At 44.1% G+C, this 27,545-nt stretch overlaps 1 protein-coding gene across 1 annotated transcript; it reads right to left on the bottom strand.

Moving 5' to 3' along the window:
- Positions 1 to 4,878: 4,878 nt before the first annotated feature.
- Positions 4,879 to 14,371, bottom strand: CRHBP (corticotropin releasing hormone binding protein). Its single transcript, XM_014964872.1, has 7 exons — positions 14,205 to 14,371; positions 13,671 to 13,764; positions 12,861 to 13,018; positions 10,559 to 10,769; positions 8,776 to 8,924; positions 7,170 to 7,287; positions 4,879 to 5,648 (listed from the first exon to the last, which is right to left on the bottom strand). Exons 1-7 carry the CDS (start codon positions 14,283 to 14,285, stop codon positions 5,491 to 5,493), a joined length of 969 nt encoding a protein of 322 aa, XP_014820358.1. The 5' UTR covers positions 14,286 to 14,371; the 3' UTR covers positions 4,879 to 5,490.
- Positions 14,372 to 27,545: the final 13,174 nt, after the last annotated feature.

The raw sequence follows: 27,545 nt of genomic DNA, 5'->3' as shown, positions 1-27,545 counted from the left end.
GGGGGGGGGCCGCGGGGGGGGGGGGGGGGCAAACCAGGGAGAGCACACCGCCACACCTGGACATGTCCCATCAGAGAGGAGCTGAGATTGCCCCCTCTTGACAAGAGTTTGCTCAGACTCACTGGAAGCCCCGGAGAGCAGGAAGCTGTAGCCTGCTGCCATGGAGCTGCAGGAGCCTGGGCAAGGCAGAGCCAGGGATGTGACAGTTGGGAAGGAGGAGAGCTGAGGGACTGTACTGGTGCCTGTGAGCTTGAAGGCCAGAAGATGCTTCTCCTCTAGATCTGAGGGGTCTCAGCCCCTGGCAGAAGGTGGTGCTGCTGAGCACCATGCTGCTTTGGGAAACCTCCAGCAGCCAGCCCCAGTGAGGAACTGTGTGGTGGGACATCTCTGAGAAACGTGTCCTGTATGAAATGGTCATTTCGTGCTTGACCTGAAGGGCATGCTAGGTCTTTCAAAATGTTGTGTGAGTCTTAATGAGGGGCACTGAATACCAGTGTATAGACAAAAGGCACATTTTGGTTATAAAACTGCTTGCTTTCCTGTTGAGGGGCAAAGTTATAAAAAAACTATTAGTCAACACTGTAATTGATGGTTTGATGGTAATTTTCAGCAGCACGGTACCATGAATATAAATTTTATTCAAAAGAACAGATAATGAAAACTTTTCATTTTGTAGTGACTCACGTGTAATACACTGCATTTCCTTTAATAGGAAATGATGTGCGTACAAAATCCATAGTTGCTATGATTAGTTGTTGCTGATCTTTAAAGATAAGAAGCAAAGTGAGGGAAAAAAAGTGAAAACTGTGTCAATTTATCAACAAGAAAGTTACTCAGATACCCGAAGTAATGATGCTCTGAATAAAAATGACTATAATGAATCACTTCCTTGAAGTATAATTTAGCTTGTGTTTAGAACTGACTAAGTACAGCTTTGAGGTCCTAAGAAGTGTGCATTTCATGAAGGCAAGTTAAATTTCTTTAAGCTTTTAAAAATTGGTTTGGTCCCTGTTACATAATTGGTGCTGCATATATTCCAATGCAGGATAATGGAGTTCGGAGCCTTTTACACCCTATGTGCACAAAATAATGTAGTCCCTGTAGGCAGCACAAATTCCACTTGATGTGTGAAACTAGTGCAGTGTGATGGTCCTGGAGAAGTGTATTAAATTTGCAGGAGTGGGAATCCAGTAGGAAGCAGGTTATACGATCAAGCACCTAATGTGTTCTGCAAATCTGCTTTCCTTACTATTCAGCCTCAGGGAGACTCCTTCCTAACTATTGATCAAAACTCCACTATAGAGAAAGCAGGGCACAATTTCATAGAATCAGTGCTAGCAGAGCAGATATTTAGAAGAAGTTTTAAAAGTTGTTTAGACTGATATTCAGGAAAAAAAACCACCATTATCTCTGTCTGAGTGCTTATTTTCATTGTCAGTCATGAAAGATAAAAATTAACATTAATTTAGGAGAAAACCACTAACTTAAAAAATTATTGCATATTATTTCAGGGAGTTTAACAGTATTGCCAAGAAGTCTGTGGTTTTTTGTCACTGCTTCAGAACAAAGAATGTGATTTTGGGAACACACGGTCACCTTACAAAGCAAGAAATCATTGTAGCCTCTCACTATCATCCTTTCTAAGTTACATTTGTTCTGCTGAGTTTTTACCTCCCAAAGCAGCAACTGTAACTTTAATAAAACATTTCTACTCCACCTTTACTTACTGAAAATATTCTTTAAAAATATTCTTTAATTCCTGGGCAGTTTTGTGGTTTTTTTTCTCCTAAAAATCCCAAAGAGCTTGAACAACTCTGTATCTATTCCTGTATCAAAACCTATTTTACATGGCTCTTGGCACATGCTCTATGTTGGTAGGTCCCATAACAATGGTCCCCTTTCTATTGCTAGAAAACTCTTGACAAATGTTATTTCAGCTGACTGATTCTTTCAAATGGCATGGGGCTCTTCTATAGGGACAGCTGCTCTAGTTTTTTCCCACTATCTCCAGAGTATTTCCATCTTCTCTTCTGGGTAATTTCAATAACAGAGACTTCCCACTCTCCAATAAATCTCTGCAATAGTTATTAATTTAATTTCATTTATACCTGGTAAAGATGAAAATAACATTTAAACTAAAGATTTATTGCATGGTCTTTAAGTAGAAGACCTTTAATCATTAAATCTTAATTAAGGTGGGAAATTCAGCCTCCCTCTGGACAGCTCACTACATTATTTTTTTCTGCACAGGCACCCTGGATTTCATGTTAGTACAGAAATGAGGGAGTTGATTCATGTCCTGTATGCCTCTGTCTTCCAAGGCTGTGATCCCAGTAAGAATTGCTGATTTTTCCCTTTGTCTGCAAGAAACATTTTTAGATCATAGGTTCCTCTGTAGTTTTTGTGGTGCTGAAGAGTTTTTCAGTTGTTACTTGAGTGTTGGCTGGCCCATGAGTTCAAGTTCAGTGGTTTTCTTTCTAAATCTAGCACGGTGTTTCCTGTGCTGTGTAGTGCTGTTGTGGTATCGTGCCACATTTTCATTAGTTCTCTAGGGGACAGTCAGTCAAAATGATGAAGAAAAGTGGTGATTCTTGGACATCAGAATCTGCACTAATTCTCTCACTCACATCTTCTCTTGAAGTCAGGGTGTCTAAACTCAGGACACGCAGTTTCTTCTCAAAGCTAAAATTTGCATACAGTGCTTCTTCAAAGACTTCTGCTACATTTTTATCGTTAGGAGCTTGGGGGTTTTTCTGGATTTTGTTTTGTTTTGGGTTTTGGTTTTGGTTTTTTTTTCAAGAGGCTTTTCAGCTCTTGTAAACCTCCAGGCTACAAGCTTGTTAATTGATAAGTTCTTTTCTTGCTTCTTTCAACAGATATTTATGTTATTCACATATTTTTTATCATGCTTACTTTCAGTTGCTGCTTTTTGTTATTTTTTTTCTTTTCCTTGCAGTGCTTTTATTACCTTGGTTTCCATCATTTTCATTCACAAGGATACTTATATCCATACTTCTCCAGACTAAACCATGGGGGAGTTTTGACATTTGACATTTATGAGCTGACTTCTTGTGACTGAAGTTCTGCAGCTCCTGAAATGACGAGGGCCTCTGTAAATATAGATTGACATGACTTTTGATTTTCTGCACAGGATAGATCTTAAAGCACAGACCAAAGAACGGTTAGCTGGTTGGGGTCTGGATTTTTCCAAGACAGCCAGCAGAGTAGAGTGATGTGATTGATGGTGTGGCCTGAATTTATGTTGATTAAAAGACAGAGGTGAAGTGACAACTGGTTCTGGGAAAAACACCACGTTCTCAAGTATTACACATGGAGCAATAGAAATAGATGGTGCTGTTCCTACACAGAATGTTGTTTTTCATTCTCCTTCATATCTAACAGTAAACTTTCTCAGGAATAGAGCTCACTTCTGCATACTATGGAAAGAGAAATCTCAAACCTCTGAACATTAAGTATCTTTTCCACAAGACCTTGCTGCTTTGGAGTTATTTAAGTCATGGTAGGATTGAAAAAAAGTACCATGTAAAGCTGAAAGGTGGGAAATCCCACTATGAAACTGCACTAAGCAAGAGATTGCGAGTTTATATTCTTTGGTGGTCTAGTCCTGAGCTGTTGGACCTGAAATCTGTTGATGTTTCAACTTCTCCCGTGTTTCTGACTGACAGGAATAGCTTTTAAAGATGTCTTAAAGATGTTTTAAAGATGTCTCCCCAGTCTGAAGGTTGTCATATAAATAGTTATGGTTTGATATGCCAGGGCAGAAACCTGCCATGGTTAGGGTGGCCCTGACAGTGACATGCACCCAGAAAGGATGAGTTGAGGGGGATGTTGAGAGACAGAGATCCTCTATCACTGCAAAGTTTCCTTGGGAAAAAAGCTGTTTCATTGAGCCCTGATTTTTTTTTATCCTGTTTTGATGTTCCTGGTGCTGGGTGGCCATGACAGCACTGCCAGCACCAGGGGCCCATGAAACCCATGGTGGGTTGCATGGGGCCGAAGAAGGGATGTGGTGGCCAAGGACTCCCACTCAGAGCCCTGAGCTAGGGCTGCTCCATGCCTCAGGGCAGCCAGCAGTAGTTTTGTCTGATTTTATTTGGGAATAAAGCAAGACATTCCCACAACCCTCACTTTTTCTGTAACACAGCTCTGCAGGGTGGACACACTCACCCGAGTCTGACCAGGCTGGCAAACATATCCCTTTGTTCATGAGTCAGTCAGTCACCAAAACTGAGCTCCTAAACCCTTGCAGAAGGAGAGTGTGAGACAGCCTGTAGTTTTCACCCACTTCAGCTGGGGGGAATTAACTTAAGAGCTGCTGGATATTCAAGGCACTTGATTTTTGGTGACTGACTATGAGATTAAGAGCCAGAAATCAGTGCTGAAGATCTTAGGCATTAATCAGTGTTGATGGTTAATTGAATATCAGAGGCGGAACAGTTTGCTCTCATTATTGCCAGGTAGCACTCCTAGAAAACATACAAATTGGTCCCTGTGCCTTTCTCTGACCTAGGACACAACTCTGGTGCTTCCTAGAGCCTTCCAGACTTACACTCCTTTTCTGGGTCACCAAAGTTTTGGAAAAAAAAAAACGTTTGTACAACCGTGCCTCCATGGGTCAGCAGGACACTTGGCCAAAAACCTTAAGCAGGGAAGGTATCAGTAGTTGTACAGCTGGAACGTCCTCCATGTGAAGGTGTATGTAACACTGGCAAACCAAATTTCTGCCGATAATGTTACTTTAATAGTCCACAGTTTTACAGTAACATATGTTCAAAATTGTCATTTTCAGCAAACTGCACAAGACTTCAGAAGTTTAACCAGAATGTTAAAAGAACTCTTCAGAAAAATACAACATAATAACGTTTTGCCAACTCTTTGAATGTATTTATTCATGTTTGGATTTGTGTAGGGAAGTTTCCATGCTATAAATTTTTATTAAAAACATGTCATTAGAAATAAATAGCACATTTATAGTCATAAACGAACCAGTAGTTTTCAGACACACTAATGCTGGGTTTCCTCTTAGAAGACTGAAATTATATCCCACCATCTTTTTTTTTTGTTTGTTTATATCTGATATAAAAAGATAAAGTTGCTGCATGAACTTTATGCTTAATGGGGGTCTCATATGTCCTCAGACTAGATACACAGAGTGTTTGTGTCTGTTTTCCTAATAATATTTATATGGGAAGAAAGACCTTCTGTTCTTGCTATTGATTTTGGACATGGTAAATGAGCTTAAATACTGCAGAAAAGAATATAATTTTAATAACAAAGAGTAATATATTGGGTGTTTTTTTCTGCTTGCTCATGGGAATGACTGATTTGTATGAAAAAAGAATTATGCTTGTACCATAGGAAGGCTTGATAATACCAAGTGAATAAAGGAAAAATGTTTTGTTTTGTTTTTTTTTTAATTCACCAGAACCTTATTTTCATTAGCTATGTGAAAATTTGTGGCCTGGTCTCTCAGATACTAGGAAAGCAGAATTCCTCAATGCTGTTCTCCTTTCTGTTTTCTGTTTCCTGCAGATCGAGTTGATGATACTCGAATGTCACACGGTTGATATGTTTGCCACTGGAAACCATTCGCAGCACGGTATTGTCACAGCCAATCTTCATTTGAGCTAGTTAGGGAAAAGAGAAATAGAGGAGACACAAAGATACAGTTATATGAAAGTAAGGGAAAAGAGAGGTATAGTGCTGGAAATTACAAAGCACCAATACACACAATTTTGGAAACAAAGCGATTCCGTGTGTAGTAATGACCAGCTGGTGGTGGTATTGCTGACTAAATATCTTCTCTTGTACTTGTTAGATTTACTTTACGATGGCTTGAGTATTTAATCAAGCATTGTAACCTTTACTCATGTGAACACCACTTGCTTCCCACCCACCCACATTCTCACAAATGTACAGATAGACACGACGCAGTGTGCATTTGGGAAGGTATGATACTGTTAGAGATCATGAGCAATGGATAAGGGTAATGGTACCCTACCCTGGATATATCCAAAATTAACAATACAGACATGATTCCTGCTAGAGGGATGAGTGGTTTTGTCTGTAAGGAGGTTTTTCCCAGTAATAAAGGCATACGAAATTCCCACCAAGACAAATTCAAATGGCAGTGTCCAGCATATGGACTCACTCTGAGGGAAATCAAGCATACCACTAACCACTGCTTTAGATGAGCCACTTGAGCAGGTAATTGGCAAAGCCTATTTCATCTGGGGAACTTGGATCATCTTCCTCACTGGAGGAGAAATCTGGAGGGTCATTGGGAAAGTAGGGGCTGCCAAGGTGAGATTTCCCTTCCTTCACAGCACCAGGAAAGCACATATTAGTCTCATTACAGAGGTCAGTAATCACTCAGCACCAGTGCTTGCCAGTTTAAGTTTTAAACAGAGCCTAGACCATTAAGTTGTGGTGTGATGAAAGGCAAGGGAGACTGCAGGAATCAAGTGCCAGGTGTATTCCTGCTCTTCAACCCTGTGGAAATGCTGCTTCTTTGGTGCACCCATTCATACTGCCAAGGTGCAACACATGCCACAATGACCAGGCTGTCACATCACTGCAATGTTTCGTACTCTGCTGTACTGAATATTAGGGGAATTGGGCATTTTTATTTTACTGGGGAGAAAAAGGTCACCGACCTGGCATGATAGTGAAATAGGTTCAGAGCTCCTCCAGGCTTCAAAGCAGAGAGTGGGAGCTCTGAGGTCTTTTGGGGTATGTGTTACTCCTGCAGCAGCAAAGGAGGCTTTGGAAGCACTGAGTAAGTGAGAAAAAGAACTCCTTAACTGAAAATGTAACTGTTTACCTTTGTGTCTTATGAATTTCCAGACTTATTTATCTGTTGACACTCTACTAAATCACGTGTCACAAGACAAGCACTTAAAAAAAAATGTGTATAACTTAACCTTGCTAAAATGACTACTGCAGCGGCAAGTGAAAATGGTTTTGGGTGTTCTGTATCACAGAGCCCAACCACAGGCTCAAATAGCTTCAGCTCTCATGTCTTGCTACATGTGAGGTTCAGCAGTCTAGCAGCAAACCTGGGCTGGGGGGAAGGGAGGGGGGTCTGCATGACTCCACCTGGTTAATTATTTTATCATGTGAAGGTAGGTGGAAGAAGGAGTTCTTACCAGATCCATGAAAGGAATGACAGAGATCAGCCAGTGGAAACATTTTGGATGGGTCTAAGCCAGTTCCTCCAAGCAGCTCCACAAAATCTCCCACTCCTGCACAGCCTGCTGATGGTTTCTAAAAAGGCAGAGACTAGAAGTTATTTATCATTTATCTTACTTATAATATTTATTAAGGCAGCAGCTCTCTAGACACGATTGCAGCCAACAGTCCCTCGGTGCTCAAAACTGTGTGAAATCAGGCTGTTCTCTTCCAGAGCAACACTACTTCAATTTGACATTAGTCGGCTGATTTCCTCGAGGGATTCCAAAAAAATGCCTAAGCAGTTTCTGAAAATTACTGACATATAGTTAAAGTGTTGATTCAACTGCTTTTAGTGCAGGTAAGTAATCTGATTCTGGATGCTTAGATATGTAATCAAATTAATACAGGCATGGGCTGCACGTATGCCCACACTAAGCTAGCAGGCAGGAACTTAAGTTCCACTACACCATACTTATTCACAAGCAGTAAGTGTTGCTAAAATCTAATTAAACTTTGCCAGAATAGCAAAGTAGGAATTGACCAAAACGATAGTTTTGTATGATGACAGTGGCTTAGCGTATATTAGACTCACTGGTGTTCTTTTCCTGAAAATTAATGCTGTTTGCCAAAAACATCTTGCATGGACACCTTGTCCACCTTTTGGCTGTCACCCATATGCTGCTTTCTAAGTGTTTTATTGCTTTATCACCCTCTTGCTGTTGTCCCTTTTCTATCCACCGCTGAATAAGTCAAATCAGTTGCCTGTTTCTCAAAGCCTGGTTTGCTCAGACACTGGCAGTCACAGAATCACAGAATCTTCTAGGTTGGAAGGGACCTTAAAGATCATCTTGTCCAACCATCAACCTAACTTTGACAAAAATAGACACCCGCACAACAAACAAACAAAAAGTAACACCAGTGAAGGACCTAGGCTTCCAGTCTTACTGGCAGCAGAAAACAATTTTTTTTGCCCCTATCCTTGTGGATATTTTAGAATTTGCACCTTCTTAGACCTCCCAGGCACAGGGTGCCACCAACACCTTTTGTCCTCTACTGTCCAGTTGTCAGCAAGCACTGATTAGCCAAACCCCAGCTCTGTACCGGGCATCAGAGCAGATGGAGCAGTGGATGCTCGACATGCTGAGCAGGGAATCAGTTACGAGCACATTTGTATTTTCTCCATGCTAACACCTCACTATCTAACCCGTGTTCTTTCTCTGTTCAGAGTGGCTGCTCCTTTCAATAGTCTAAATACAGACAGAGAGCTCTCCGGGAGAGCCCTCCTTTCTTCCTAATGAAATTCTTACCCTTTGTTATGGCAAGCAATATTTACATGCATTAACGTCACTTTGCATAATTTGATTGCCTCTGCAACATCTCAGAGACAATAGCAACAGAGACAGGCCCTGCTCTCAGCTCTTTGGGGAAACCAGGGCCCTCCGTGTGCGTGCACGTGGTCTGGAGCTCACATGCCTTTGCAGTCGGTGTCACTCACAGGCTACCCCTGCTTCACCCCCTTCCCTCTCCCGTGCCCAGGAAAACTGCACGTGGTAGTAATTTCTTAGGAAATAAACAACTCACCTTTAAAAAGAGGCCATTTAAATGTCCCAGGATAAGATCAGATATTTTTATCACCACTGGGTAGATTATGGAGAAGCTGCAGTTTCTGTGCTGATGAGGAATGACCATGGTAAACCTTCCCGAGGGAGTCTGAGATATGACATTGCAAGCTGGGAGCAGGAAAAGATACAAGAGTTACTTGTTAAGTCATCACTGTATGTAGCAAAACTATGTTACTTTCAGTACTAACAAAGAACAGATGATTTAATTACTGAGAGTTACAATCAAATGCTGAAAAACATGCATATGGCGTTTTCTGGGATTCTTGCAAAACATTTATCTGTAAAATTTCCCTACCCGTTGCTTACTGTGCAGCATGAGGTCTGGCAGAACTTGTGGGTGAAGTGGTCAATGGGAGAGCTCACATCCCAAATCCATACATCAGGGGTTCATGTTGTCAGGGGCTTGTACTGTTTGCCAGTTTGAAGGAGGTGAAATACGGATGCAGGGCTCTTCACTGAATTTTTAGAGTTGGAAGGGACCATAGAGATCATCTAGTCCAACTCCCCTGCTGAAGCAGGATTGCCTAGAGCTTGTCAGAGCATGTTGCTCAGGACTGCATCCAGGCTGGTCTTGAAAATCTCCAAGGAAGGGGACTCCACAACCTCCCTGAGCAGCCTGTTCCAGGGCTGTCACCCTCACTGTGAAGAAGTTTTTCCTCATACTTGAGTGGAACCTTTTATGTTCCAACTTGTGCCCGTTGCCCCTCGTCCTCTCACTGGCAACCACTGAAAAGAGTCTGGCTCCCTCCTCCTTCAAACCACCCTTTAGGTACTTGTAAGCATCCTGTTTATCTTCAGCTGATTATGGCAGGTTATCATCTGATATTGCCAGCAAACACCTAAATCCTATGCTGCTCCTCTAAATTGGAGTTCTTTACTCTGCAAAACATCCCTTTGAAACTAGAGCAGGTACATGCTGATCTTATCTTAAAGTTAGAACTTAGTTGAGGTAAAGGAGTAGCTTGTCATCTGCATGTGGTACCCAAGGGATTCCCCACATAGACCTGGAGGCCTGCAGCTGCTTCAGCAAGCTGGTGAAGGACACAAGCCGCCTCCAGCTGCTGCACACAATAATCACACCAGTGTGGAGACCCAGCTTACAGGCTTGTCTGAGCAACTCAGAGTAAAAACAGGACAGACATGCCATCATCTTTGTTCTTTGCATGGTGAGGCAGATAAATCAGATTGGCCTGAACAATAATTGTTAAATGTCCTGCCGCCTCCTGGAAAAATGATGCAAGTAACCATTATTTGTGCCTTGCCAGCTCACAGGCTTAGGGAAATAACTTGCAAATAGATCGTGGGGATCATATATCACCCATAACTATTCAATACACTGGTTTTGCTGTTGAACCTTTTCAAATATTTTTTCCTCATTGTTCACCCGGATCTAGTAATTGTTGAGATTAAACTCTCTAAGTTAATACTATTTGTTCTAGCCCGATGTTCTGGAACATGTCAATATTAAATTGGAAGAGATCTGCTATGAAAGAAAGAGCCTTCTGGTCCTGTATACTGAAGTCATGCCTGAGTTCCCTCTTACACTTGACTTACTTCTTCTGGATACACACACTGAGCCCAAGTCAAATCCTTGGATGTTCAGGTGTGCCCGGCTCTGGTCCCTTACTGGAGCTGTGTCTGATCAGATAACACCAGCAAGAGAATTCAATACAAGCCAACACATTCATTTTGCTTCCTGCCCCAAACACAAGCCCATTCGATGGTATAAAATGCAGACTTACGAAAGAGGTTGGTGCTTTTCTTGACTGTGACAGTAAATCCGTTGCCTGGCTGATGAATGCGGAAGAAGATCATTGCCACGTTCTGTGATGACCTGATGCTTCTCTGAATACTGCCACTCTCACAAAAGTCTGCGTATCTTTGGGAAGTGGGGAGGGGATGGTCCAAGGAACTGGGAAATTTCTCTCCTTTGAGTATCCAGCCATCAAATACCTACAGGGGTTCAGTAATTGAAAACAAGGCTTTCGCTTATTGTTCTATTAGCAGAGAACAGAAACATGAAGTATTACAGATGCTGTTTTATTTTGACACCAGATGGCCATTCAAAGCCACCAATTGAAAACAAAAATTCTTTGTACTTATCAGTTTCCTAACATTTAACTAATTATTCAAGCTTTGATCTGTATTTAGGAAAGATACACATATAAATTTTTATGTGGTCCTTATTTCCTTCAGGTGACAAATTTGGTGACCTTTTTTTTTTTATGAGGGAAGCAGCTCTTTTCACTCCATCATCATCACATTCACATCTTTTAATTATTATTATTCCTATTGCAATCTCATTGTCACTCAGAGAAGTTTCTGACCAGCTTGATCTGGAAGCCGCATGAAACATAAGTCACCCTCTGAAACACTGGGCATGACGTCCATTGATCCGGCTTGTAATTTTCCACCAGCCATGCTTTGCAACTTGTCATTAATGGGCCCAGAGGCCTTCCAGAGGTATTGGAATACAATAAAGCTTTGGGGAGGAATTGTTGTCAGAGGTATTTCTCTCTCCTGCGTTTGTTCTTTCAGCCTATCCTAGCCACTAGAAAGCAGAACAAATGCTGCCTACTTGGCAGGACCTTAAGCAGCAACCTCTACAAATCTTTCCAACGTAACAAAAAATAGCAACCATTTGCCCTCACTGTCTTCAGGGAAACGTGTCAGAAACATGTCATAACTAGAAATCTGTATTAACTCTATCATAGCTGGCAGTTGCCTGCCTCGCTGCTTCAATTCCCTCCTAGCTGCTCTCACCTGGTAATTCCTTCTACACTACAGACTATGCTTTGAAAATCCAAGGACCAGATCCTGCTATCACTTCAGTGAGTAATCCTAATGTAGGTACATATGGGAATTCCTCATGGAAATGCTGCAGGATCAGTCTCTGGATTTGCCAGAACTGTAAATTTTTCTGAAGTAATGAGGTGTGGGTGCTCAAATTGCAGCAGGGAAAAGCTGCCTGTATAAATACAATAGTATAATGCAGAAACTGGGGAACCCACAGTAAAGGAAGGAAACCTCTACAAAGCCTCAAAGATCTCCTGACATTTTTCTGGTCTCCATAAGTGGCTGTAAGTTCAGGTACAAAAATCCTTGAACCCACAGAGGCAGAAATCAGCCTCCCTGTAGCAACATGGGGAGAGATCTCACCCAGGGGTATGGGAAAGAGGGACAGGATTCCTCAGGGTAAAGGAAGCAGGGGGACAGCATCTCTCCAAGAGGGAGACAAGGAAAGGGCTGAAGGGCAGCTTTCCTCCCCCTCCTTCCCAGAGCTCAGCTCACCACTGGTTGGGACGGGGTCTGTGCGGTGCACGGCTATCGCAGCGCACAAGTGGCTGGTCGAGCCTCCCTTTCTCTCCTGAACTGAGTTCAGATCTTGGTCAACACTTCTGCCTGACAGCAAAATGCACTGGTAAACTTCTTTTTGATACTGGAATATAAACAGCTCTGAGTCACGAACCTCTTTCTGTTCAGAGCCAGTGTCCTGAAAAGCTTTAGCGGGGCCATTTGAAAGAAAGCCTACAACAAACCACTCATTAATAAGCTGATGCTAAGTGACCTGCAAGCAGAGGTCCTGGAGCAGTAACAGCCATTCAGAGAGCTGTGTCATTATCTGCAGGACTTGTGTGATTCATGGTGCAATAAGAAAACCCTCCTAATAGGGCTCAGGGGCTTGGCTCATACTGACCAAACTTTTCAGTCGTTCCCCCGGGTATGGACACTCAGTAGAGGTGCTCCTGGAAAAGTTGAGAAGAGCCAGTGCTGCAGTTTGCAGAGCAATCCTCAGCCTGCATCCAACTTTGCTTTAGGGGGCTGATGATGGGGCAGGAGCAGGGGGGGAGAGGAGCACACAAAGTGTCTCAGTGAGGAGGAACAGCCATCCCTGAGCCAGCTGCTTTGTGAAAGCCTGTTCTGCACACACAAAGACACACACGCTCTTGCACACACACGTTTGCCTGCCACTTCCACACATAGCAAATGCCTCACACATCGGATGAAAGCAGGGAAACGCAGCAGGACTTGCCAGCTTCTTACCTTCAGGAAATCTCCCCCCTGGCAGTCAATGTTTACAAAGTCGTAGTCTATCGTGATGAGTTCCTCGGGCTCCCCAATGAAGAAAGTTGCACAGTGCAGCTGTGGCTGGTCTGCGGTGAAGGTGAACTGCCCCTCTATACTCAGCATATCAATGCACCCTGGAGAAACAGAGACATGAGGCTGCTGCCTCAGCCTGCCGGGGAGGGAGACCAAGAACCAGCTCCCACAGAGCAGGGAAGGGGAGAGTGAGGAGAGACCCCCATGCTGAGACCCAGCTGGCAGTGAGGAGAGGGAGACTCAGCTGAAGCAATCAGGAGCCTGCTGAGCATCGGAGGATGAATAGTAATTCACAGGTGTGAGCACAAGCATGCTGTGGTAGGGGGGTGCAGGGAGGGATGCTTGTTGAAGCATCTCGGAGCAGAAAACTCTATGTATGTGTATATGTGCACAAGTGCACGAACACCCTGTTCCTTCAGATTTCTCTCTAATCACAGCTTTTCCACCTGCCCGATCCCCTGAAGATGTAACCCTGACCAGGGACACAGGTGTATGATCCCTATCCTCCTCCCATTATTTGGGACCCTAAACTCTGAGCCCCAACCTCTTTTCAGAGCCGTATTTCAATCCCTCTGCCTCAAGCACTGTTTTTTCTGAGATTTTAATGTTTAGTCCCTCTTTTCCTCTTTCTTTCAAAAAGCATCTGCAGGTCTCTCACTCCCAGACAGTCCCTTTCCCCTTCCTCAGCCCCAGGCTCCCCCCAGGACTCTCCCACCCACCAATGGTCCCAAACAGAGCACTGAAGAAACTCACGGAGCGACCGCCGGTAGATCTGCCCTGCAGACAGCTCTCTCTTCAGATCTTCACTGAGGAGCAGGAAAGGCTCATCTTCACCGGCATCCCTCACCTGGTGAAGGGAAGGGGCAAGAAGAGGCTGGGGCAAAGTAGCAAAGTCAAATGCAGTCCCCTCCCTGCACCTCTCAAGAACAGGCACTCGCAGTTTAAATCCCTCCTCCAGAAACAGAGCAGCTGTGGAAGAGCTCAGTCAGAAAACTGCCAACCTGCAGTAGAGGAGAACAAACCTGGCACCTCAGAGGTGAGCCCAGCAGCTCAGTGAGTCTCTTAAATCCTCAGCAAAATGCAAGCTTGAGAAAAAGGAGGATAAACAAATGAGAGACGGGACGTGACCATTGCATTAATGTTACTCAGGTGTAGGTTTAATGCAGGAGGAGCGGGAGTGGGAGGGGAGAGAGGAAAAACCACAATGTTTAAAAGCCAAGAGTACAAGTTAGAAGAGGGCAGCTAAAAGCACAGTGATGTGCTTTAGTTGTCAGCCCCATTGCTCACCTCTAGGTATCTGGTTTCCCCCTTGGAGGCGGCCAGGAAGATGAGAACGAAGTGGCATTGAAACTGGAAAGCGGATGGCATGCTGACACCTCCTCTGGCAGCCCTCTCTCTCTGCCTGTGGCCAAGCTTCTCCTGGTCTGCGCTGGTAGGCAGGAGCCACTGGGATATCTTGGAGAGACTCTTTTTATAGAGCTGTTGGGAGGGGAGGCACTTGGTCCCCGTACTGATAGGGTAACCCATGGTAACTGAATTCCTCTTGCAGTGACATAGTACGTGGGCATGACGAGGGTCCAAATCACAGCCACAAATTTTCAAGCTGGTTGAACTCCCCTCTCTGGCAGATGTCTCTTCTACTTATCTGTCTGGCGGAGCTGAAAAGATCTGGGGAAGAAAGCCTGTCCCGTGCAGCCAGGGCACTCGCATGGTGTATTTATTTCCAGTTACTCCAAAAAGAGGAACAAGGACCATCCCTCCCTCCTCTTCTCCTGCTTTCCAGTCCCAGAGCATTTCAGACCTGCAGGGCTCCCTGCCTCCCTCCTGCTGCTCTGTGACATGCAGCTCTCTGTAGTCCCCATGCCAGGTGCTTCCCACTGGCCAGACCTGGGTGAGTGCCACCATCACCCCAGGACTGGGGAACCCGTGGGCTTCCAGATCTTGCACCTGCAGCTGGGGCACAAGGGCTCTGCACGAAGTACACAGGTAAAATCAGACAATTTTTCCCACCAGAACACAGCTTTTGTACAGAAGTTGGGAAAACTCGGGATTCCCAAGGGCATATTCCCCACAGGACAGCTGATACTTCTCTAGCCCTGTTTCTCAAGGGAAATCTGAGAAAGGCCTTCAAAAGATAAACCTTGGAATGAAAATTCATATCTCTACAGAGTACTAAAAATCAGAGATACTAGTTTTAGTGTATATTATTGCTTTTCCCTGACCCAGGATGAACCATCAATACTCTGCAGACAATAACTACCCTTTCCCCATCTCAGGTTTTTTGCTAATGTCTCCTTCTGCTCTATGCTTCCCTGTCAAATTGTCACTTTGATTCAGCAAAATTTAGAAATAATGTAATCCGGACTTGCAGGGCTTTAAGTTTGCTTCTTCTGATTTCATTGTTAGGACTTGTGAACAAAACCATTTACTTGCTGTTTCACCCAACATGTTGGTTGAATGACAAATAAATAAATCTTTTTCTGTCTATACACCTCTGGCTCTGATCTTATTATGCTTTAATTCTTATTCTTATTGTTTACTTTAATGTAAACTATAATATTTCTCCATATCCACACAGCACTTCTGTGACTTTTCCATATCTATGTGGGTTTCAAAATCATAAAAAATATTAAGGAAATGGAAAATACAATTTTTGAAGTTTGACGTCAAGTTATATTCAAAGTTGTTAAAACTGCTTTGAAGAACGGATCAGTTATTACTGCAGGAACCAAGACTCAATTAATTCATAGAATCATATACTTGTCTAGGTTGGAAGGGACCTTTAAAATCATCTAGTCCAACCATCAACCTATCTCTTACAAAAACAAAAAAACACATCACTAAACCATGTTTCTAAACACTATGTCAACCCTTCTTTTGAATACCTCCAGGGATGATGCCTCAACCACTTCCCTGGGCAGCCCATTCCAATGCTTAATAACCCTTTCAGTGTAAAAATTTTTCCTAATATCCAATCTGGTGCAACTTGAGACCATTGCCTCTTTGTATTGCCTGTGACTTGAGAGAAGAGATCAATCCCTGCATCTCTACACCCTCCTTTCACGTAGTTGTAGAGAGTGATAAGGTCTCCCCTCAGCCTCCTTTTCTCCAGGCTGAACAACCCCAGCTCCCTCAGCCACCCCTCATAAGACTTACTCTCCAGACCCTTCACCAGCTTGGTTCTCTGGACTCGCTCCAGCACCTCAATATCTTTTTTCCGGCAAGGGGCCCAAAACTGGACACAGTACTTGAGATCATGTACTTGCCTTGAATTGTTTAAATAGCGTGATTTTAGGCAAGGATTATCAGAGGATTATCTAAGGGAGTTCAGAATCTGAAATCCGTTGAAGTTCTTTGGGAATTACAAGTTTTGTTTGGGAATTACAGATGCTTTGTTGGAAAAAAAAGGGGGGGGGGGGCTGTCTAGGGAGACGGTGGACTCTCTTTCTCTGGAGACCTTCAAAACCAGCCTGGACATATTCCTGTGCAACCTGCTCTAACTGGACCTGCTTTGGCAGGGGGTTGGACTAGATGATCTCCAGAGGTCCCTTCCGACACCATATCAGTCTGTGATTCTGTGATTCTGTGAACACAGAGGGATTTAGACCCAACTTGCACTAGAGCTTAATCAGGGTGGTAAGAGGTGCCCTGGAGACCACACGGATCCTGTGGGATCTGGAAGGGCTGCATGGGAACCCAGCCTCATTCACTTTTCTTATCACATTTTCACTTTCTGAAGAGATTAAGAAAGTTAGAATTACAGCACGACCCCTTCACTCTCCATCTTCAAGGCACTTTGCAGAACCCAGACCCAATTCTGGCTGGGGTGTCCCAGTTTGCCCTGCCAACCCCCAGCCTAGACCTCAGATGCAGAGTCCTTGAATATCTTCAGTAAAGGAGAGAGTGTTTGATTGTGTGAAAATTTGACCACTTACTGAACACTTGGTAAAATTCAGCTCCAAAAATGAGTGAAGGACAAATGATACTGTAGGTAAATCAATATAACCATCTATTAAACCATTTGTGAGGTGGTCTGCCCAGAATAAAACGTACCAGCAGCGATGTTAGTATATTTTAAACTCTTGCCTATGAACAGCTGAGGCCTGGGCTAGTATAGCATTCACTGGTGGAGGTGCCCAGACAAGCAGGTAGCCCCAGGGGCTAGAGGACATGCCAGCAGCTGAGGTGTAGGGACTGTCCTTCTCCAACCAATAAGGCGGTAGGAAGGAGGACAGGAGCCACCTCCACATCTGTTGCAATTTTTTACTCACATGGAACATATGGCGACTTTTCATTTCCTATGTAACACCTACAGGAGTTTGCCTGTAAATATTCTGTATAATGGTGCAAAAGCTAAACCCAGACACTCTTTGCTGTGGATGTGGAGCTTGGTTTTAACAGAGGTGCTAAGGCAACCTGTCATCTATTCTGCGTCATTTTCCGCTTCAGCTCTAGGCTCAGGAGGAGCCAATGAAACACGATGACACCCCATCCAGCCTCATCACAAATCTTCCCAGTGCCTGGGGTAATTCCGTGTGTCCTCAAACACAGGGCTGTCCTCAGTCCTCCAACTCTTCTATGCTTCCCTTAGATCAGTTCTAATGCCTGTGGAAGGCAGGTATTTGGGATGGGGATAGAGAGCCACCTGAAGAGAGGTGCAGATGCTGCTGCTGGCAGGGACTCTGCCCTGCAGTGCCTCCACACCTGGCTCAGGTGGAACCTGGGCAGATAGGAGGAGACCAGTCCTAGGAGAAGGAGGGAGCTCATCTCTCAGCCATACATCTCACCTGCCAGAGGGTGAGACAGGATGGGAGACCACCTCCTTACAGGGTGTTACAGGTCCCCTTCACCTCTGGACCTCCCTTTGCCCACTCCGGCACTGCTTTTGTTTGTGATTGCAATTAACAAAACAAAGAAAAATCACCAGTTTAAAGAGGGTTCAAAACATCCCTGCAGCATTTCAGAAGGGAAAAGCACTTTCAATGTGATATAAACCCTTCGGCGAATGAGGAGGGTGTAATTTTTCTTTCATGGGTTTGAGTCACATTAGCACTTTGTAGAACAATTTTTTTTCATTTGTATCAAATTATATAACACAGTAAAATGCATTCCCAGTCTGACCCTGCTGGGGACTAGACAATCCAGTAGCTCTCATGCTATGACACCTGGACTCTGCTAACAACTGTAATTGACCCTGGGAGCAGCCCCTTTCCCTGGCAGAAGCGATGGGATGCCATCACGTTGGTGACAGGTCAGGCTGCGTGCAGGGTACCTCCCATCCCACTCTGCTATGGCTCAGGGGGCTATTGCTGGGGCACCCCAGCATTTGCAGAGCCTCAGGTTGTTAAAGCAGTGCTTGTGGGTGGGTTTTTTATGCCACTCAGCTCTGTGCTTGGGAGGACCCACCTGCTCCGTGGTGGAAATCCTCTGCCTCACACTCAGAGCTTGTAGGTGTCTTGTCAGCTATTATAGCACAGAAGAGATCCCAGCTGAGGTGAGAGGTGGAGAAAATGCAGCTGAATAAAGAGTAGTGAAACAAACCCCATTTACTTACCACCCATGTGGTGATCAAGTGATGCTCTGTGCTATAATGTAGTTTCTTCTCAAAGGCAGTTGGTACAGGAAGATTGTGATGGTTTTGGTTGTGAGATTTAGCTCAAGTGAGCAGTACTTGAGCTACAGACTCTCCTTCAGGATCCCTCCCTGATACAAAGAGAGGCCAGGTGTTATCAAACCTCTCTGGTCTCCCAAACAGTCCCTTGAGTCCTCAGCTCACTGAAACAGCACCCTGCCATGCTTTAATTCCTGTAAAAGATCATTTTACTTCAGCACTCACTTCAGCACAAGCACACTGCAGCCTGTGACCCCTATTTCCCCCACTCAATGAAGAAATTTCAGCTGTAGCACATCTCATCCTGTGTCCAGGTAAAGGGATGAACCTTAAGGGTCTTGGACTTCCTATGAGCTACTTGTTCAGAACTGCATTCTTCTGATTCAGGCCATATTTTAAATCCCCTGTTTCTTCCCCTCCAGAGCACCTTCCTCTCCAGCTGCAGCCTGACTGCTGGCACAAGCAGACAGAGCAGACCAGATTTCCCTCTAGCACTGGGACCTTAAACAAGAGTTAATTTTCCTGTACAGACACAACCCCACGCAGGCTCCGACTCCACACAGGAGGTGGGGAGCAGCCCCCCAGGGAGCAGCCCGGCTGCTGCATGTCCCACAGGGGCCCCGCTGCCTGTCTGTGCCCGGTGGTTTCTTGAACTGATAGGAGCAGCAGCGAGTCCGCAGGGCTACTCCACCAACTGCTCAAGCGAAGAGGATTTCTCCTGCCTCGAGCTCTCCATCCTTGGTTGTTGAGGCTGATTTCTCACAGCTGCTCAGCACCGGCTGAAGAGATGTGGTGCGGGTGATGCACAGTGCAAGATGTCTGGCTGGACTTTAAACTTCTTATTGTGTCAGCTGCTAAACATTGTGCTGAGCTACATGTATTTCCCTTACACACATGCCCCCCTGTAACTCAGAATTAATTCAGGGAACTGCATTTTGTTTCCCCTACAGTGTCTGGGAGACGTAGTACTAGCCAGTCCTGGTTTTTTATTATGTGGCTGCAGGTCTCACACCAATGTCTGTGTCTTTGCAGAGTAGGGGACTGTTCTTGTATTTTATTATAAACATATACCATTCCACTGGTTGCAAATCCTTCAGTGTATTATTATTCTTGAATAGTGAGATCAGGTAGCCCAGATTAAGATGAGAGAGAAATCTAGTGGCTCTGAAGTGTCACAAATGGTGAGGGCTACATTTTTGGACGCTTCCTTGCTAAACTGCATACTAGCCATCAGTTATTGCTCTGAAATAATACCACACAAAAGGAAGCAAAGGGGAGGCTGTATGGCAAATCTCAGACTTGGCAGTTATTAGGAAACCATGTCCTCAACATAGACTCACACAACACTTGGTTTCAAAAACTGTCTGAGAGATCAAGAAGCTAGAGCCAAACATGTATGGAGCTCCTGCTACTGGTCCCATAAGTCACTCTAGAAAACATTGGGGTAACTAAATCCGTCATCATTACTCACAAACCATTACTGAATACTTCACGTCAATCCACTAAGAAGTTTCACCATGCTTCATGTTATCACTGCTGATAAGGGGAAATGAATTCCCAAGATACCTGCTGCCAAATCACCCTGTGTATCCAGCACACATACCCATTACTGCATCCCATTGCAACGGATCACTGCCCTGCCCAGGACACAGCCAGGAGCCAACCCACAGAGCGGATCAAGAAAAATAAATGTGGAGCTTATTAACATCTCCAAAGCCCCGGTTGTCTGCAGGACCCAAACTGCAACTGCCAGATTGCTTGGGACCATAGCTGTGTCTGTGATGACTACATTTGGGGACTGATTGTGGCATTGAGAAATGAGTTTGATTGTTGCCATTGCACTTATTGATGGGTAGCCGCCCATTCTACAGAATGTACCAGCTAACTACTGGAAACACAGTTTAAGCAGTTAGGCTAGGGACATACAATAGGAAAGGTAGAGTTCAACATGACTAAGGTAACTAAATTGGCTGTGTCAATGGTTTAATATGTTCCTATTACAGGAAACCAATCAGAGTTGCAATGACAGCTGACAAAGAGTATTCCCAGCTGCAGAAACATCAAGCCTGACATCATATTTTGTGCTTCCTTGCTTTACTCTCATGTTGGCTTCAGTGTCAGTCAGGTTTCCCAGCAGTCCACGATCCAAACCTGAGCCCAGGGTTCCTTTCTCTATGGTCAATGGTCATCTCTGTCACTGACTTCTGTTGCTACCCATCTGCCCCAGCTCTGTGCTCTTCTGAGCCTTGCCATACATCTCTCTGTAACGACACTTCTATTACTTCTTTGTGTGTGTCTAAATTGGCTTTAAATAGACCTGAACTTTCCATAAGGTGAAGTAAGCATAGCTTGTTAACTCTGGGCAGTTTGACACAAGAGATGTGTGATTTGTCATGTTGAGCGGTTTAAAGAAATGAAAAACGCATGTGATTTATGAGCTGAAAGCCTATCAGCATCATGCAGGTTTGATGATAAGTGTTGCATTAACACTATTTATGGCATTGAATAAGGGCAAGGACTGTGAAGCTCGCAGTTTAGCAGGTTACAAATAATCAAGCAAACATTATATTCAGACACTGAGATTACCCTGAGGGTGGTTATCACTACCAGCTCTGCCTGTGACTCAACCCAGCATCTACACAAAGCAGTCAGGGCCAAGAAGTGGGAGCAGAGAAAAGTTTTCTCCCAGGAAGGAGGTAAGAGATGTGGGAAGGAGCAAGCGGTGAAGAAGCATTCCATTGCTCTAGTGGACATTCGTCGAGCTGTTTAATTTTAGCCTGGGTCTGCCTCCTCTATGGATCCCCCACATGGTACTTCCCCTCTTGAGGGCTGGTGTCCTCAACAGCAGAGCCACATACAGGTGTCTGCGTGGCTCCCAGGCAAGGGACCTTGGTAGATGCATCCATTGGTCCATGTCTATGGACCAAAGCGGGTCATGTTTGCCCTTGCCAGCTGCAGCGGCTGCTCTGATCAGTCCCAGTGCACTTGTGGAAGAACAGTCTCCTCTCCAAAACATGGAACAGTTAGTGCAGTTGGTCTCTGCTTGGAGGAATGCCACTCTTGGCCCAGGTCAGGTCCTGTGGAGGACATGATGCTGCAGCCTTCTCCCAGTGACCCTGTCCCAAGCAACAGCTCCTGTTTCTCCTCCTCCAGATTTCGTGTTCAGCTCTGGGTTACTAGAACTTTATTTTCACTTTATTTTCAATGCTGAGGTCACTTCATTATACAGAATATAATTTTCACATGTATTGAGAAATATTAGTATTTACACATCACATTCCAAAATTAATTAGATCTGGGTCATTGTGAAGAATAAACTTTGCCTTTGACCAAGCACCACTTTGATAAGTGATATTTTAAGATATTTTTCCCATTCAAGGACAAGTATTTCTCAGCTGAACAGACTGTCTCCTTGATTGAGCCTTTCTCATCCAGGAAAAAACTGTGATTCAACACAATTGTCTCTGGTAGTGTTAAGCATCACAGTAATGGGCCCATTTCAGAAATACTGTGGAGCATTACACAATTCAACTAGTCAATATGAGTCAGATAAGAGATGCCAGCATACCCAGTGTAACGGTATATTTGTCCTTTCAACTGCTCCTATTGCTTAGTCCTTTATTTTTCACACACATGTGATGCCTTACCACTTATCCTTAGTATCATACGGGCTGTAGGGGTCAAACACTCCAATCAGTTAGGTTCCAAACACTTTTAGGTGAAAGTACAGAAATATTTTGTGTCAATGTAAAAATCATAAACATCGAAGGACTTTGAGATCAGCTGGTCAGCATGTTTCAACCTCCTGAAGCCTAAAGACAGTTCAAGGGCAAAAAGAGTTTTGGTTTCACCTAGCCAGAGCATTAATGGTTTGATGGGATGGGGTTCTCCAACACTGCACCTCATCCAGTCACCCTTTCCTCAGCTTCAGGGTCCTATTTGCTGTTGCCACTTGATGTCTTCAGCTGGAGTTGGGGAAACTGCATCTTTTTGCAGCATTCTCAACTTCTTGCCACTTTTCAGTTCCCAAAACACAACTTTAACTAATGCTCCAGGTGGTTCAGTTGCTTTTCTGCTCTTTGCAACATGTTCTAATCACAGGCGGTTTTTTCCTGCGGCAGCTTTATTCTATGTTTCCACATAGTGCTTTTCTGCGTTCATGCAACTGCTGGGAATGTAGAGTTGGAGCAATACATGAGGTTTTAAGGCAGACTACACAGAGAAGTATTTTAGAGCTACAGTTTGACAATTTGCTCTTCAACTCATGAAGTTGAAGCTGAGAAAACGGCCTAGAATTTAAAGCAGATGTATCACAGAAGCATTTTCCACTAATTTCCCCCCAAATACCTCTGCTTTGAGCAACCACTCCTCCTGTCTTCCTCTTAGCTGCCTTGTTGCAACATTTGCAATTTTACAGACATGTCCTTATTTAGCCAACCGGCTAACAGAAACATAGCTTTCCATTGAAGGCTAATTTAAAGTCTCGAGCACATGTCCTCAGCTGTTGCGAAATTATGCCACTAAGTGCAATATGCTCTGTTGTTTTACATCAGCTGAGAACCTACTTGCGAGGGCAGAATAAGTGGATGCAGCTGCAGTTCTCTTCCTTGGGAGCTGCCCTTCATACACAACTAGTTGTAGGTGGCTGAGAGCTGGTATTTAAAAAGTACAAGTTTGGGGGGTTTATGTTGTGGGGGGTTTTTTTGTTGGTTTTTTTTTTAATGTATCATGTTCATTCATGTGTTCTCTCTGATAACTGCCCAGGGCCTGTAACGCACCATACTCCAGCTCAGAGGAAAGTCTGTAGATGCAGTTAGCTTAGAAAACAGTTTACCAGATCATAAATGAAACATTATCTCTCATCCATATCACGTGACAGAAGAAAGATAAAATTGAAAATGTGACCCCATTTTTCTTCAAATAACTCAGTGCCATTCAACAAACTTAATTATCCCTAAAGACACATCTAATAATTGTTGGCCTGTCAATCAATACCCTTATTAGACATGCACATGACGTCACATCACTGCCTAACAAATCTTCCTGCCACTCAAAAACCTTTATATAGATTAATCTGATTTCAGAGGCAAGTTTTGTGTTTGACCCCTTATCCAATCTTCTTCAGGGCTGAAATTGGAAAGGAGCTGAGTATTTCCTGTGTGTCACCGGTGGAGTCTGGTCTTTCTCTAAGAGTTTCCCTTCTGGCCACGCTCTGCTTTGTGCTGCAGCATGGAGCCTGGAAAGGGGCTCTCCCTTGGGTGGCTGAGTGACCTGGGGTGTACCTGCATTGCTACAGGAGAACTCTTCTACTTCTTCTGGCCTATTTGTACCACATTGTTAATTCCCTGGCTGCTTGGAGTATCATGAAGCTGTGCTTTGCTGAGATACTGCCCTGGGTTATGAGACAATGCAGCCCATCCCGTGCACACTGTGAACACCCACCGCATTGTTGTGGCCATGCACCCATGGCAGAGATTGTTGTGCTGGGGGGACATCCAGGAACTATTGGCCCAGGAGGAAATACCCGCTTTGCTAAGGGAAAAATGTGCATGACTAAACAGAGCAGGCATTATATGGACAGCCAGCGCTGGGAGTTAGCCAGCCTGTGTGTCATGATGCCAAGGGTGAGAAGTAAATGCGCTAATAACCTCTGAGATTTGAAAGACAGCCCTATCCAGATTTCCCAGACCGAACAGCCAGGCACGTCAAACTGCTGTACTGTTCTGCCACCCTGAGCAGCTCTGGGCTGTGTCACACGTGCTGCATGTGCTGCTCTGCACCCACCCAGCAGTTGTGACAGGCTTTGAGGATGCTGGATTTCCTTCACTAGCAGTTGCAGGTTAACACCGGTACTCTCTGTATGGTAGTCCATGCAAATGCAGCACCAGACTCATATCCATAAACATGAAATCATCACTGGCAATAACTTTCAATTCTTTCTTGAATAGCATTTGGTGGAAAGCAATTAATGACATTTCTGGAAACATCACCTGTTCTGTTGGGGTCTCCTAGTGTCACTACCCTCTCCCTTCCCACAACCCCAGGCAACTTTGTTTCTCATCTTTACAAGGAGGAACTGATGTTGTAGGCTGATGATTATCCCATTGCACTTGACACTGTCTACACTGCTGTAGAGTGAAAAAGGTGGTGCCTTCCTAGTGGACCTGGCTGGTAAGTCAGAACTTGGAGGGACTGCTCTGTTGCAAAGCACTCGTCATCACAGTGGTGCCGTACACAGCTCTTTGTGTTTGGATACTGGATCTGAAGAGGTTATAAATGTATTTACCAATAGTGCATCAAGCTTTGTGTACCCGGTTGCACTAGCACTTCAACACTCCTTTGAACTGAAATAAAAGCAAACAGCAGAGGCTGAGGCTTTCAAGATAATATCATCTATCTTCTGAAAATCTGCTTTTCAGATGTCAGGCAAAATAATTTCACAATAGCTAGAAAAGATTTTGTCTAGCATTGCTATATTTTTTTTATTGGTCTTTAATATAACTTGAAAATATTAGGCCATAATGTGGTGTTCAGTTTTCTATCGATTTTTCAGACAGTCTGGTAACACAAATGAAAACGGTGCCTGTAATTAGCTGAGGGGCTTTGGAGAAAGCCATACAGCAAGCTTCCTCTGCATGTAAAATTTCAAAGTGCTTCCTAGATTCATGAACCACAAGCAAACTCAAAGTCAGCAGGAAAAGTGTCAGTAAGTAATGAGAAAAAAAATACTGCCTTCATGTTTGAAGGAGACATTTTTCACGTCTGAGAGAAGCTAAAACCAAAATGTTCACAACTGCAGGCTAAAGTGGCCGTAATGAGGTTGGCTTGCAAGCCCCATCTTGTAGAGCCAGTGTAGGTGGCTTCAGTGTAGTTTTCCTTCCTGAGGACTGCTTACAGAAAAGAGGATTGCTCACAGCTTTTTCTAAGGCAATTCAAAACTTCCAGGTGATCTTCAGTATCTTCCTTGGAAGTGGTGTCTACTAATTCAGCACTAATTGGATCCTGTGGGAGAAGAATGGCAGAGGAATGACCCATTGGTGCAGTGGGTCAGCCCATGGTTAGCCCAAGAGCAAGTCCCTTACCCCCAAATTGTGCCAATGTTTTGTGTTTTCACACATCTGAATGTGCTTTGGAGCATTTTCTTCCTTTTCTGCTCAGTCTCCAGTCTCTGTGCAAAAAGGTTTCTTCTTTAAAGCTGATAGAGGTGAACAGTTGTCCTTGCAGTTAAAATGGCAACAAGAAAAAGCTAACCAGACAAGCCAAAAAGGGTGATTTATGAGGTTTTATAAAACTTTTGTTGGAATAAAGATCATTTGAGTCATTCTCCTCTGATTCACCCATAACTCATGTGCAAGCAAGCCCCTTCCGCAGGGGAATTAGGCTGCACTCAGTTCCCAGTAAATTCAGCTGATGAGATGGCTCCACTGACCCTCTCCATCACAACAGCACCTCTTGCTGCCTGACCCCGGGGCATGTTGCTGCCACCAGCTGTGATTTAGCATAATTCTGCTTGGCACACAGGCTGCTGTGCATCCAGGGGTTGATCAGGGATGAGCAGAGGGTTTACGAACTTTCTGGAGCTTGTTTCCAAAAAGCCTCTTGCTCAGAAGTCATAACAAAGAAACTGGTTCTCACTGGAGCAATCTTACTCCTTGTAACTTGGGGTTGAAGCTTTAAGCTGCTCTTGTCTTGGAAAGGTTTAGAGACTAGCAACAGTCTGCAGGACCTACAGGGAACCATAAAGGCAGTCTTAATTTTTCTGGTTGGTACTCCTGCCATCCTGGTCCAACAACTCAATGGTATTGAGGTGCATGATATTGCAGGGGCAAAAAATGTGCAATTGTTATAAGTTTAACTGATACTTTTTGCTGTGTTCCCCTAGAAGACTGGTGAATCCTACATAACTTCTGTCACTGAAGAGCTAAAGAGGCAGCACATTGTGGCTCTGCCACCGCCTCAGAGTCTCCATTTTCTGGGATAATATTGTTTGGTGGTGGCTCCTTTCTTAGGATGATGTCTGTCCCTTGTTATATTTATTAGACCCTACAGAATCCCCTCCTTCTAATAATTACATCTTCTTAATGACACATGATTTTATACAAAGACTATAGTCTTTACAAAATGATTTCCGGTGGTCTGGTGAGGAGAGACTAGTGAAATGCATTCTTCAAATGTTGCCTAGCAGAGTACGTCTTCATTGAGGGATGTTTGTTTATTAACCTCTTACACAAACATAACATCTTCATTTATTTCAGATGCCTTTTATTATAGTTTGAAGTTACCAACAAAATTACAAGGAACAAAGAGAACTCTTCATACAAGAGACCCTGCCACTGAGGATTCACAGGGCTTTGGAAGTATGGGTAATTCCAACAGGAGTGTAAAAGTACTCTTCATTTAACCCAAGAGCAGGTTAACATTGAAAAGGATTGTCCTACTCGCTCCACACCTGGCCATGAGGTCCCACTGCCCCTTTTGCACTGCTTCCACATAGTGGGTTGGATCAGTATGAGATGAAATCATTGTTCCATAAGATGACTCACATTACAAAGCTGTACCCTGGGATCCTGTCATTAAATCCCCCACAAGTGGTCCTCTAAAAGCCCTCCTCTTAAGGATGCCAGAATACTGAAAGCAAAAGGCATTTACATTTCCCCTGAAGACCCAGTCCTTCTATCAGCCCTTAGAGCAGTTTGCTGTCTAAATCTTCTATGTATTTGAATAATTTATCATATGAATAAATTCATTTATGCTGAATGAAGAGGTGGACTACTGGGATGCAGTAATGCCAACACAACAAAATTGAAGCTGGGGAGGTGGGGGAAATGAACCCGCTACAATGGCAAGCAGTGCCGTCTGCTCAGGCGGCAGGAGACAGCTGTGACCACATCTGAAATACAAGAGCGTGGGGAGCAGCATCTAAAAAGGGCTTTAGAATAAGCAGAGCTGAGCAAAAAAACAAGCTGCTCTTTTTGAGCTGCAAAAATATGGTTGTTATAGAATGACTGAAAACCAAA

This window comes from Calidris pugnax, unplaced genomic scaffold, assembly GCF_001431845.1.
Source record: "Calidris pugnax isolate Ruff unplaced genomic scaffold, ASM143184v1 scaffold273, whole genome shotgun sequence".
Classification (NCBI taxonomy): Eukaryota; Metazoa; Chordata; class Aves; order Charadriiformes; family Scolopacidae; genus Calidris; species Calidris pugnax.
Note: the sequence above shows the minus strand (reverse complement) of the source record. Positions and strands in the feature narration are given on the sequence as shown.

Bases quoted from the DNA above. Each gene is read 5' to 3' on its own strand.
- CRHBP (XM_014964872.1), bottom strand. From the start codon at position 14,285: ATGCCATCCGCTTTCCAGTTTCAATGCCACTTCGTTCTCATCTTCCTG. The intron at 10,770-12,860 runs GTAAGAAGCTGG...GAACCCCTGTAG, and splicing joins AGGGGGGAGATTTCCTGAAG to GTATTTGATGGCTGGATACT. The intron at 8,925-10,558 runs GTAAGTCTGCAT...TCCTGCTCCCAG, and splicing joins GAAAAGCACCAACCTCTTTC to CTTGCAATGTCATATCTCAG.